Raw genomic sequence first — 12,353 nt, 5'->3', positions numbered from 1 at the left:
TCATTATTTTTTAAATAAGATAAAATTCAGGCCACAAAAAAGCAAATGGAATAAAATGATGAAACAATTACTGAATAATAATTAATGTATTTTTCTTATTAAACTGTATAGGCTTATAATGTGATATCAAATTTAATTAGATCTAAGAAACAGATTGGTCTTTGTTAAAAAAACAAAGTAACACTTCTTTACCAAGGATTTGATTTCCCTACAAAAACTAGTTATTATGTAGGGATATATATATATATATATATATATATATATATCAATTAGATATTATAAATAACGTTTGGGTCTGTTGAAACTTCAGTCTATTTTTATTAGTTTTACTCAGAAGATTCGGTCGTGTTTCGATTCTAAAGACCTACTTTTATTAATCGTTACGCTATGGGTTTTCCAAACAAGTGCCATGCAAGTTAAATGTGTACATTATTGTTGAAATGATATGGAAAAGCACAGTGTAGTTTTTTTTCTGATGTAGAGGTAGGGTATAGGATGCAACTTAGGCATTATGAGGTTTGATCATTTGCTGGGTATTTAAGTAACTGTAACAATTTGAATTCTAATTTCATAACACCCAAGGTTTAGAACCACCTTTTTCATTACTTCACATGATGGTTAATGACATTGACAGGCCAATATCCAATAAAACATGTAACCCAACATGTAAATACAATTAATACAAATCTAGTATTCTTTTTAAGAGCAGCAGCAGCCTGGCTAGCCGTTAGTGTGTCAGGAGGAGCTCTGCAGTAAACGTGTCCGTTCGACCCTCACCATGTTCGCTTGTTGTCGAAGAACAGCACCAGGTACAGCCTCTCGTTGGCTTCCTCCTGCCTCTGCTCTCCCAGACAGAGGACTTCTTTGGGGGGGACAGGGATGGGCACCCCGTTGTGCAGCATGCCCTCCTCGGGCATCTCTGGGTCGATGATCTGGAACCGACACAGTCAGTCTCACAAGAAATGTAAGTCTGTTTTAGCACTGCGCTCACACAGCCATTCTCTTCCTATTTCAGTTTCTACATCGGTTTAAAGGTCCCATGTCGTGCTTTTCCGGTTATTACCCGCCCCCTTGTGTGTTATGAAGGTTTTTATGCATGTAAACGGTCTGCAGAGTCAAAAACCCTCAAAGTACACCCTGTAGGGAGTAAAACTCTAACACAGAAAAGACCCCCCCAAAACGCCTCGTTGGAGCGGACAGGCTTCCGCTCCTCGCAGCAGATCGCAGCAACGAGCCTCTCAACGTCCCGACCAATCAGAGCACACTGGGCTCACAGGGAGGAGGGGGCAGGAGCTCGAACAAGCCGTTTAGGACAGAGAGTGAATACCGGTGAATACACGTACTTTACAGAGATGCTGTATGAGAAACCAATGTGAGTTTGGAAAATTGCACAGTATAAATCTATTTTAGTATACCTCAACAATGGAATTATGATCAGTAGAAATGGCCATGACATGGGACCTTTAAGTCACAGTCAAGCTCACTTATGTAAATGTTGCAAAATGTGCATACAGCATTTAAGAGCTAGACTTAATAGTGATATTAAGGAGAGCAGTATGTCAAAAAAGTTATAGTTTAGCATGCCATAAAATAAGTCAAATTATTATATGTGATAGAAAAAAACAACGTTAATGCTTGCAGTAAATCCAGAATCTCAACGCGGTATTTTTTTTTAATAATGCCAATCAATCACAATACCAATTTTTCCAACTTCCTCCTGTAATTCCAGAGTGGATTTGACCATAAATTGCATGGAAGTGAAAAGGCAAAGAAAGCAAAGGAACTGGCTCAGTCTTAGTGCACTGACTGGAGACCACTGGACATCCGTAAGGAAACATTTGTGACAAGAAAGTCAGACTATAGTAAATAAAAATGCGTAGTATATCCTAAAAAGTCATAGTAATGTATAAAAAAAAAGTTATTAAAAAAGTAATAGTTGCAGGCCGCCTGGTATTGGTAGAGCTGGCGGCCTTTTTTCCTGCCTGTCACCCCCTCTATAACCCTGTTTCCATTCTGTCTAAAATCTAAAAAGTAATAGTCTTATGTCATAAACAGTCATAGTAGTATAAGGATTTACCAGAGCAGGGTAGGAGGGGTACCCCCGACACTTGGCCCACACCAGATCCAGAGGCTCCAGCTCCGTCCCATCATCAGACACCTGGCTGCTGTTCCCTGCAGCAGCAAAATATATTTATTAAAAAGAAGAACATTTACAGGACACATGTCATTTCTTTTGAAGCCAAAGTGTTTGGTTTTGATGTTTTGGAGGGACAAAAGGGTGACATACAATCTTATACAGCAGGGGAAACATACCAGTGTAGTCTGTGTCTCCATTGACTATATCCAGAAATGGAACTTTGGAAAGAGCTGGTTTCCCGAGGCTCCGTTTGGGTGGAGAGCAGCTGTAACACGGCACATCGTACTGTTATTGTATTTTAATCATTACCATCACCACACAGCCACTGACAGCAGATATGTCACGTCTTACATTTCTTTGAGCAGGACTGGACAAGGGCTGTACTCAGAGTCGGACCCGCCGTCTTTGTGCTTGTTGAAGCCGTTTGTTAGTCCTGAAAGCAAAGGAGAAAAATCTCAGAAAACCAGGAGGTAAAAACAGTTAAGGGCACATCTAAGCGCAGGAATCTTGAATCTCATATCAGTAGCAAGGAAAACAACACAGCATTACCGTCATATAAAAAAAGATTACAGCACAGTATAAACACAGATAAGTATCTGTGTAAGGGTAGAGGGAACTTTTGTTTTGATGATTTGGTAAATACTTAAAAAACGAGTTCCTGTTCTGTGATTAGGTAACAAGAGGATGCAAACTTGATGTGATGAACAAAACATTTAAATGGCTAAAACACAAGTTACAGACTGCTTCTTTATCTTTTTAACGAGGGACGACAAGCCTGTTTTTAAAGCAAAAATGTAGCTACATTTAGCTTTACTTAGAAGGGAAACTGTAGCATCTGCAACGTACATTTCATTCATTACTTCACTTTGATTTGCCGTCAAATACCAATTTGACGGCAGAATTGGGGTGATGTGGTCACGCTTTTTGTGGCCAGTGAGAAGACGCGCAGCTGCGTTCTGCACTAGCTGCAGGCGTCTAATTGGCGCGTATAGAGCGTTGCAATAATCCAGCCTTGTGGTTACAGTCAGATATTATATAGGACATGTTCACTGTCTAACACAGCGATGTTAAACCAATGTAAAGCCTCTCACCCCGTTCCAGTGTATGGTTTGGCGTCTTCTCCAGCTCACTATCTGAGCCCATGTTTCGACTGGGGGTCCGTTGTTCATTGAGGGTGGGGGGTCCGGGGCTTTTCTGTGGGGTCTTGGATGGAGTGGACAAAGGTGTGGAGGCTGGGGTACTGGCTGTGGAGTTGGGGGCTGTAGGGGCGTCCTGCGGCCCCTTCCCGTTCAGCAGAGGATTGTCTCTCTCTCTGAACAGCTTCGCTCCATTTTTTGCCTTCTTGAACAATACAGAGGTTCGTCGCCCGACTCCCCCAGTGGTGGGCCGCGGGGGGGAGCTGAGCTCAGGCAGGCCATTGACCACCGCCTGTCCTTCGCTGTGCAAAATGGGTGGGGGCGACGCCGGCCGCTCCTGTGCTTTAGTGCAATTCAAGTTCTCTGTGGTGCCGTCTGAGGGCTCACATTCCATCTTGAGGCGTTTGCAGGCCCAGTTGGAGGGCTGGTGCTCCCCTGTGATTGGCCGCAGGGTGGGAGGCCCCAGATGTGCGTCCCCGCAGCGTGGAGGCGGAGCCGGCCCTGTTGGCTCCAGTTTTGGGGGAGAAGTGGATTTGACGTCTTCTGGAAGATAAGGAAGACAAAAAAATCAACTCAAATTTCACTCAGCGTCAATTTCAAATGAATGTCCATTTAGTATGTAGTGTGATGTGGTGGTGTAGTTTGCACATGGTGTCACTTCATAATGGGTTACACTTCCATTCTAACAGTCTAACCAGAGCCCAAAGGGAGTCGGGGCGTTGTGTAGATATGGACGAGCTTATCAAGACGAGTGAACATTAACTTTGCTCTCACAACTGTACACCAGCAACATGGTAACATGGCAGTATTTAATGACTGACACAAATCACAGGTGTTCTGCCCACCTCCTCTACGGCAGCAAGAGACTGCTTGACTGGAGCAGTCTGGAGTCAGAAGTGGGATGACATGGCATGACTGTACGTGGCCAATGGAGAGTGGTGAGTCCATGAGAGTGAAGTATAGAAGGTGCAGACATAGAGTGCACTGGGAGAGAGGAGTTGTGAGGCAGCCATGGCTAACGAGACTCTGTGGGCCCCTACTTACTAGACTGGAGACAGTGGGGTGGTTGGGGTTGGTGCGTGGGGGGGACCCTGGCTCAATTACCTGAGGACAATGTTCTGTTAGCTTATGTTTACAACTGGTCTCATTAAAAAAAAAAAAAAAGAAAAAAAAAAAAGAAAAGAAAAAGAAAGAAAAGAGGCTTTAAAAAGGTTCATGCATTGGCAATTTTCATACTGTTGATGTGCTTTTCATCACCCACCTTTGTCCGAAGACGAAAGGCTGTTGTCTGCCTTGGCATCTTTGTCGTCATCTTCCTCCTCATCCTCGTCCTCATCCTCTTCCTTCAGATGACCGTTGTGGAGGCTGTGGCGGGAGGGTTGGCCCTGCCTGTGGCGGATGTTGTTGATCTCCCGACGGAGCAGGCGGACGCGTCGGGTTCGGGCGCCGCTGCATCGCATGGAGGAGACAAAGTCCATCTTTTCTAGCAGCTCCTTCAGCTGCTCCTCCACGGTCATGTGAAGCCGGTTGTCTGGGTCCAACACACTGTCAACTGCACACAAACATGAGTTTAACACTGGTAGTGTGCTAAAGAGCAAAGGCATTTGAAAACAAGAAATCTATTATCTCTGATGAACCAACTCACTACTCAAGACTGCAATAAAAGGTACTTCTTAGGGGTGTCACGGTATACGTACCCGTACCGCTTTGGTTCGGTACATGTGTGTACCGAACGAATATAACGTTAAACGTAAAAAATTGAGAACGTGAACAACTTTTTGGAAGTAATCTCAGGTGCTGCGTCGCAGCATTCAGAGTAATTTGCTCACATTGGGTTCAACACGTCATAGAGCGACCAAGTCATTTCATTGGACGAGAGGCATACTATGAGAGCTGGTCACAGGGATGCGTTCAAATTTAGTCAGTAATTTGAGGAACTGTCGAAATGGCGAACGCAGATAAAGTTGAGCTCGAAAATCCTCCAGCATCATTGAAGTCTCCGGTGTGGGAACATTTTGGTTTCGCAGTTACGTACAAGGATCACGGACAAAGACAGGTGGACCGAACCAAAGCTGTTTGTCGGCATTGTTCAACTAAAATTGGTTACGCGGCTGGCAATACATCAAACTTGCACACCCATTTGAAAAGGCATCACCCAAACGTGAATATCACCGGTACCAAAAGAAAAATGACTAAAGTGCAAACCCAACTCCCACTAGCATTTAAGCCTCCACCACTCGCAAAAAGTTCAGACCGAGCCAAAGCTATTACAAACGCCAAATATCCTTATGTTGCCATGTTAGCAAAGCGCTACCTGGCTGTATCTGCTACCTCTGTCCCTAGCGAGAGGGTGTTCTCCACAGCAGGAGACATTGTTAGTGCCAGCAGATCTGCCCTTTCGGCAAGCAATGTGGACAAGTTAATTTTTCTTTAAAGAAACATGAAAATACAATGACAAGCAAGCAAGTCCTAATGTCAAACTGGCTGCTTAGGTACTAGTACAGTACAGTTCAAATACAGATTATTTCAGTTCATCGAAATGCTGCACCTTAATGTTCATTTTATTATATTTTGTATTTATTTGAGTGAATATTCAGTTTAATAATAATTAAAAACCCAAAACTAATAGTTTATGTTTTGTGAGTACTAGTACAGTAAAGTTCAAATACAGATTATTTCAGTTCATCAAAATGCTGCACCTTAATGTTTATTTTATTATATTGTGTATTTATTTGAGTGAATACATTATTCACAGTTTAATAATAATAAAAAAAACCCAAAAAATATTTTATGTTTTGTGATAATCTTTTCTGCTGTACCGAAAACGTACCGAACCGTGACCTAAAAACCGAGGTACGTACCGAACCGAAATGTTTGAGAACCGTTACACCCCTACTTCTACATCACTTTTCAGTTTGCCAAAGCTAGGTAAACTGTCTAAAGACACAGTATATTGTGAATTCTTGATTGGCACATTTAAACCTGCCAGTACAACATGTATATCATGATTATACATGTTTAAATAATTACACATCAGTAAATTGAAGAAGATTGATACAAGACCACAGATCCCAAACAGATTCAGTTTTTAGAAAAAGAAGACCCAGTTAAATATACAACCTCCTGCAATCTTGTCAAATCTAGTACCTCATTCTAACATATGACTTCAAGGAAGAAACATGCCATACTTCATTCATTACCTAACAGCCTCAAATCTCACTTAATAAGGCACATTTAAAGTAAATCATGCAAAAGTGCCATATACGTTTGGCTTCACCTTTCATCTATCATCACCATTTAATAAGGAAGCAGTGGTGCCAACATTCATGTTACCTGCAGGAACAGGCCACTAACTACCCCCAACTCCTCTGTTTTGAAACTGAAGCACCAACATTTAGTATTAGTATACAGTTTCCCATTTAGTGGTAAACAGCTCAGCAATATTTCAGAAACAAATGCGTCCATAGCCTGTAGACATTTTTCGAGAGTGGCATTTGGTTCTCAGCTAACACTGTAAATAAGAAAAGGGTACTGCCAATCACAACTACTTCATATTCACAATAAAGAAAAAGTTAAATTGTATACCATATCTGAAACTGAATCCAAGCTGAATTGAATTCTGATCCCATTAAATCAACTTTGTGTTTTGTTGCATTATTGTTGAAAATAAATATGTTTCTTAAATGCACTGGACTAGACCTTACATCCATGTATGTATCATATCATATGAGAGGAATACAGTATATACAGACCCCTGTCTAAAGAACAAATCGTGTTAACATCTCATGTGTATTTCCAGCACTGTGACTCACCATCCTCCCAGGTGCAGCTGTAAAAGTCTCGTTTCTGCGGCGACTCTAGGAGGTGCATGCCGGTGTTCAGGTCCAGGCCGGTGTTGGTGGCTTGGCGCTGGGCGTGGCGCAGTACGGCTCCCCCTAAGTCTCTGAGACGTAGCCCTACCCGATGGAAAACTGTGTCCTTCCCGTTGTAGAGGAGGCAGTTGGACACCATCAAGTTGAAGTCGGTCTCCAGGTCAGACACTGAGCGGTAGGCGTGACTCTCAAGCTTAGAGCGCATGGTGGAAAAGTCCATGGGCTGGCTGATGAACTCTGGGTAGTCTGGGACCTGAGGGGGAGACATAACTCCAGTTACTGAGAGGAATGGACACGTATTGGTAGGAACAAATACAAATGAGTTAAAGTGTAAATAATAGGACAGGTGGAAAAGGCTATCGATGGATGAGGTGCTACATCGGGCATCCTTGATCCAGGAAGTGAAAGTCCCATTCACCCCCCACCCCTAAAAATGGCACATAACTTACAGTTGCAGTGCTTTGGCAGCTTTGATGGGCAAGAAACTCACCCAGTAAAATTGTCAATATAAAAGATAAAGAACTATATTATAAAATATCTGGTTCTGGCTAAGAAGATTGAAGATACTTTGCCTAAAAGTGGAAAAAGGTAGATAGCTTTCTACAAGGTATCATTTCATAACCATGCATTAAATGATTCATGTGCACCTCGAATGGAAATAAAGAGTATGCTGTTGAGATAACTGATTTACAATGTGTGGCTTTGAAATCAAATATGAAGTGCTTTATAAATGGAACCCATTATTATTATTAAATCTGTTCACTTTAAATATCTGGGTTGAATCTGGGTGAATACGGCAACTATGATGACGCGTTTCTTTCTAATTTGCCTGAATGAAGGTAAGATTTACAGAGGGGAAAGAACATAAACCTATAGGGTCTTAACATTATCTAGGATATTGAAAAGTTTCTCTGATAAGTAAGACTGAGCATGTCAATTAAATAAAAAATGTCATTCCACGTCACAACTCTATACATCCTGTTTGCATACATCTGTACTTTGGCAATTGGTGTTGAAGCAGTGTAATGTCTGACCTCTTTGATGTTCACTGGCTCTGCAAAGATCTCGGCTGTGTCCTTCTCCTGTAGTTGGTCCAGAGTGGAGCGGAGCAGCATCAACATTGGGGTCAACTGCATCTGAAGAGCTTCCTGGTGAACTTTGACCTGCAGTTGTAAGGGGATAAGCATTCGACGTCACCATAAGTGAAAGTTGAAACAAGTTTTATATAGACTGCCTAAATGCTAAAGGGAAGGGACGCAGTGTGGGGTGATACTTGTGAAGGAAACTAGCTAATTGTTTTTTGTAAGAGACAGTACATTATCTATTTCTACAAAGATGTCCAAAGCAGACCAGAATATCAAGTTATGTTTACATCTGGTCACATTTCAACATCCAAAGACCACTGGAGGTCCAGTACATCATCTGTATAATTGACTGCTTATAAAATAAAAAATATATTTGTTTCCTGATGCTTGTAAATAGGTAACAGATACATTCACAAACATAACAATGAAATACAGTTAGTTGCCTGCGAGTGTTTGATATTCATATGTCACCTGTTCTCGTTTGAGTTTCTCCCTCTTTCGGATGAGCTCCACCAACAGCCTGGCTTTTTCAAGATCATGCCGCAGCTTCTGCCAGTACCTCAGTGCTTCTCTGGCAGCAGAAACCTTCTCATTCACCTCGGGCTACCAAGTACACAAATAACATTTATTATTTTCAGCTCTGTTGTATAGTGACTGTATCAGAGATGTAACTAAGGGCATTCAATGCATTTTGGAAATAGTTGGGAAGGACAATGGTTATAAAAATGTGCAGCAACACAAATCACCAATTATGGTTGTTATCAGTAAAGTACAGAAAATGTCACAGAGCGTAGAACAGTGTGCGACCCTGACCTGTTCAGTAGTCCTTTGGGATTGGACATTAGAGTGCATACACCGAATCAGCGGCACACCGTTCCTGGACTGACGTTTCAGCAGCCAGTAGTTATGCAGCCTATGGGTGAACTGGTTTTTCCTCTGAAAGAGAATTCCTTTACAGATGATATTCAGCCTGTTCAAAAGAGATGGATGCAAGGGGTCTTACTTTCAACAAGACAGACATCAGATTATGCATCTCCAAAGAAACATTTTTATTTGTGTATTTAAATTAGCTAGCAGAACAAAAAAACATTTCATTTTAGTTGACCAACAGACAACATGTTTTTGTATTAAAAAATAAATCCAACCTGCTTGTGGGTATCTGAGGCACTGTGGCTTGTGGTGATGAACTTTGTTGCGCTATTGCCTCTGCGCCCTTCTTCCCTTTCTTTTTGTCATTCTTGGCACCATCTTCCGACTTCCTGCCTTTTTTCGGTGTAACAGGGCCATCTGTGTAGGCACTCCGTCCTCTACTGGCCCTCCCCCTGCTGCCCACCACTCTTCCTTCACTCTCCTCATCTGAGACGGCCTCTTGTCCAGGAGGTGAATGGGCCACACAGAACGCAGTCTTCTTAACAGAAAACGTTGTCCCGTGAACGTTTGTCTCTCGCACAGGATCGATCTTCATAAACAGGCCAGCGCGCTGAGCACATGTGACGTGAAACGCAGTGTAACAGTTAGCCTTGTGGCACTGAATTGATGCACCGCGGCCCTTCTGTTTGCACAGGTAGCAGGTCAGTTTCCAGCGTGCCGGGGGGATGTTACTAACCCCTTCTATTGGTTCTAGAAAAACTGTGTTGGCAAAGCACACTTCAGGGATCCAGATGGCACAGACCACATGAGCCCAGCGTCCGTCACTTGTTTGCTTGAATGCACCACCACGGTTCGGACATAGAACACAGTCAACAGGTTTCTGAGGGGACTGGAGGCAGCAGCGGCAGAGCCACTGGCCCTCAGGGATGTAGGGAACACCGTAACACTCCTGGTGCACAGCCAGGTTGCAGGAGTCACAGAAAAGGATAACATTGCTGTTGAGGCACTCATCATCCAGGCACACGCAGCAGAAGGCATCGTCGTCAATAGCACTCTGGGAGGGCGCCCGGCTGCGGGCTTCCCGGTACGCCTCCTCCTCTAGTCGGTCAACAAGCAGCTCAAAAGTGTCCGGTTTGACAGCTGAGTATCCCGCCGACGTCCGGCCGGCATTGACCATCTCCAGCCAGGCGGTGTCCTCGTCGTCCATGTCATATTGTGCCTCAGCTTCCTGATCCTCAGCTGAGCGCTCAATGTAGCGGTAATATGCGGCAGGTAGAGGAGGAGCCTCGACCGGTTTGAAGGTTTCTAGCACATGAAACTTAGGTTCAGGGAGAGTCATGTGCTGATGGTGTGATGCATTTAACTTTTCCGGTGTTTGGGGATGAGAATTGGTACAGTGGTTTTTGGAAGGCGATTTGACAGGACATTTGGAGTCTTTCCTGCGTCCTCTGGGTGTGGGGGGTTTGCGGACACTGCTGGTGGGAGATGATGACTGCTCACTGTTCTCCTTGTTGCTGTTACACTCACTTATGTCCTGAGCCATCATCTCATCATCGGTAATGACCTCGAGAGGCTCCAGAATAGAAATGCGGTGAAGCCTACCATCTAGTTCCACCTCTACTACCTTTTGGGCCTGGGTGTAAGAAAGGGTTTCTCTGCTCGGAGATGCCTTGAGGCTGTAAGGGGATGGAGATCGCTGGCGGGCACCCCCACGCCCGCCAACCGTCCCATTGGACTTCCTGACATCAGCAGCCCCACTTCCTGCGGCCACCTGGCCTTTACGACGTGGCTTCCTCATAGGCCACCAATCACAATTTACCTCCTGTAGGTTTAAAAGCAGAAATAATAATATGAGAAAACATTATTGTCAGTCTGTTAATAATAATAATAATAATAATAATAATAATAATAATAATAATAATAATAATAGACATAACATATTCTGAACAACATTAAGCATTTCATGATGAATTGTAGATTATTACGTCATAACAATTGTGAAGCAAACTTGTATTCTTATCTAGTTACACTTATTGAACAGCTTTAATCCCCCTTGTGATCCTAATATATTTACAGAAATAAGCTATATCTAATGCCATTGCCACAACGACGGTATGAAACTGAAATATTAACAGCTTTCATGCCTTCTTGACATATTAAGTCATTCAAAAACATCCCTGTCATAGCTTGAATGTTGCTGCACAGTGTTATTAGGCAGGGCTGGTGTAAACATTCCTTCACACACCTCAACTCGCAGAACTCTTTACTCACTCAATCCAAGTGGCTACATGAATAGATCGATGCATTGACTGCTGAACATTGCCAAACGTTTCACTGACATTAAACACATGGCAAATAAAAAGATGAAGTGTAGATCATTCTTGACTTTATCTCATAAACTGTTGGCAACTACTATCAGGGCTAGGCACAACGCAATAAGCGCATCCAATCAGCTTTGAGGAAGAATTGACTGATCCTCGTCTGAGCCAATCAGCTTTTAAGAATACTGCGGTCTCAACAGATCAGTGTCCTTATTTCGAGCGTAAAATGTCAGCCATATTTACAGTTTAAAAACACTATAAAAAGCGCTTCTTTAGATTAATTTAAACTACATATTTGGAATGCCGATGCAGTGCTTTGTATTGTCAAGTCGGGATCAAAAATGAACATCATTGTGACAGTATTTCCGTACGTTACTCTGGTAAGAAAAAGTGCCGAGAGAAGTAGTCAAATATATCAGCTAGCTAACCTGCTAACTTTAAAAGATTGGCATAACTAACATTATCTGCCTCGTTATATTTTGCCAGTCAAGGCGCAGAACAACTTAAACCGTTGCTAGGTTAAAAGGGGATTAACCGTTTTAAGCCACTCTTTAATAAATAAACAGTGCGTAGCAAACTTAAACCATCTTACCTATTATGGCAACTGACTGACACAGGTAGCTCGACAGCCGGCGGTCTGAAGCCGCTTCTACAGTAATGGTTGACCAGCCAGCCGCCTTACTTGCTGTACTCTCGAAGCTACTAGCTACCGTTAGCCAGCTACAGTTTACTGGCAGCGCCGGTGAATATAGCTATTTTATACCGCCTCCGTTTCTTCACAAGACGGCGTTTGGGAGTCAATCCCAAACGCTTACTGAGAACACGAGCGGTACATTTGCATTAATAACATGAATAACAGCGTTTTGTCGACTTCATTTTGTGAGAAGGAGAGATTGTAGCCCCCTTCGGCTAGCTGGCTAGCTATTTGGGAT

The 12,353-nt window shown here is 43.0% G+C and overlaps 1 protein-coding gene across 1 annotated transcript in view; it reads right to left on the bottom strand.

The window, feature by feature from the left end:
* Positions 1-12,353, bottom strand: part of brpf3b (bromodomain and PHD finger containing, 3b) — a 13,470-nt gene extending 1,117 nt beyond the window's left edge. Inside the window, exons 1-12 of the mRNA XM_034144966.1 lie at positions 12,014-12,353; positions 9,376-10,922; positions 9,044-9,200; positions 8,702-8,833; positions 8,180-8,308; positions 7,086-7,398; positions 4,535-4,825; positions 3,229-3,816; positions 2,489-2,570; positions 2,314-2,402; positions 2,078-2,172; positions 778-932 (exon numbers count right to left, since the gene is read on the bottom strand). Coding sequence (XP_034000857.1) covers positions 778-932; positions 2,078-2,172; positions 2,314-2,402; positions 2,489-2,570; positions 3,229-3,816; positions 4,535-4,825; positions 7,086-7,398; positions 8,180-8,308; positions 8,702-8,833; positions 9,044-9,200; positions 9,376-10,898 — 3,554 coding nt within the window. The 5' untranslated portion in view covers positions 10,899-10,922; positions 12,014-12,353. The remainder of the gene's footprint in view (positions 1-777; positions 933-2,077; positions 2,173-2,313; positions 2,403-2,488; positions 2,571-3,228; positions 3,817-4,534; positions 4,826-7,085; positions 7,399-8,179; positions 8,309-8,701; positions 8,834-9,043; positions 9,201-9,375; positions 10,923-12,013) is intronic.

The sequence above is a fragment of the Trematomus bernacchii genome, unplaced genomic scaffold, assembly GCF_902827165.1.
Source record: "Trematomus bernacchii unplaced genomic scaffold, fTreBer1.1, whole genome shotgun sequence".
NCBI lineage: Eukaryota > Metazoa > Chordata > Actinopteri > Perciformes > Nototheniidae > Trematomus > Trematomus bernacchii.
Note: the sequence above shows the minus strand (reverse complement) of the source record. Positions and strands in the feature narration are given on the sequence as shown.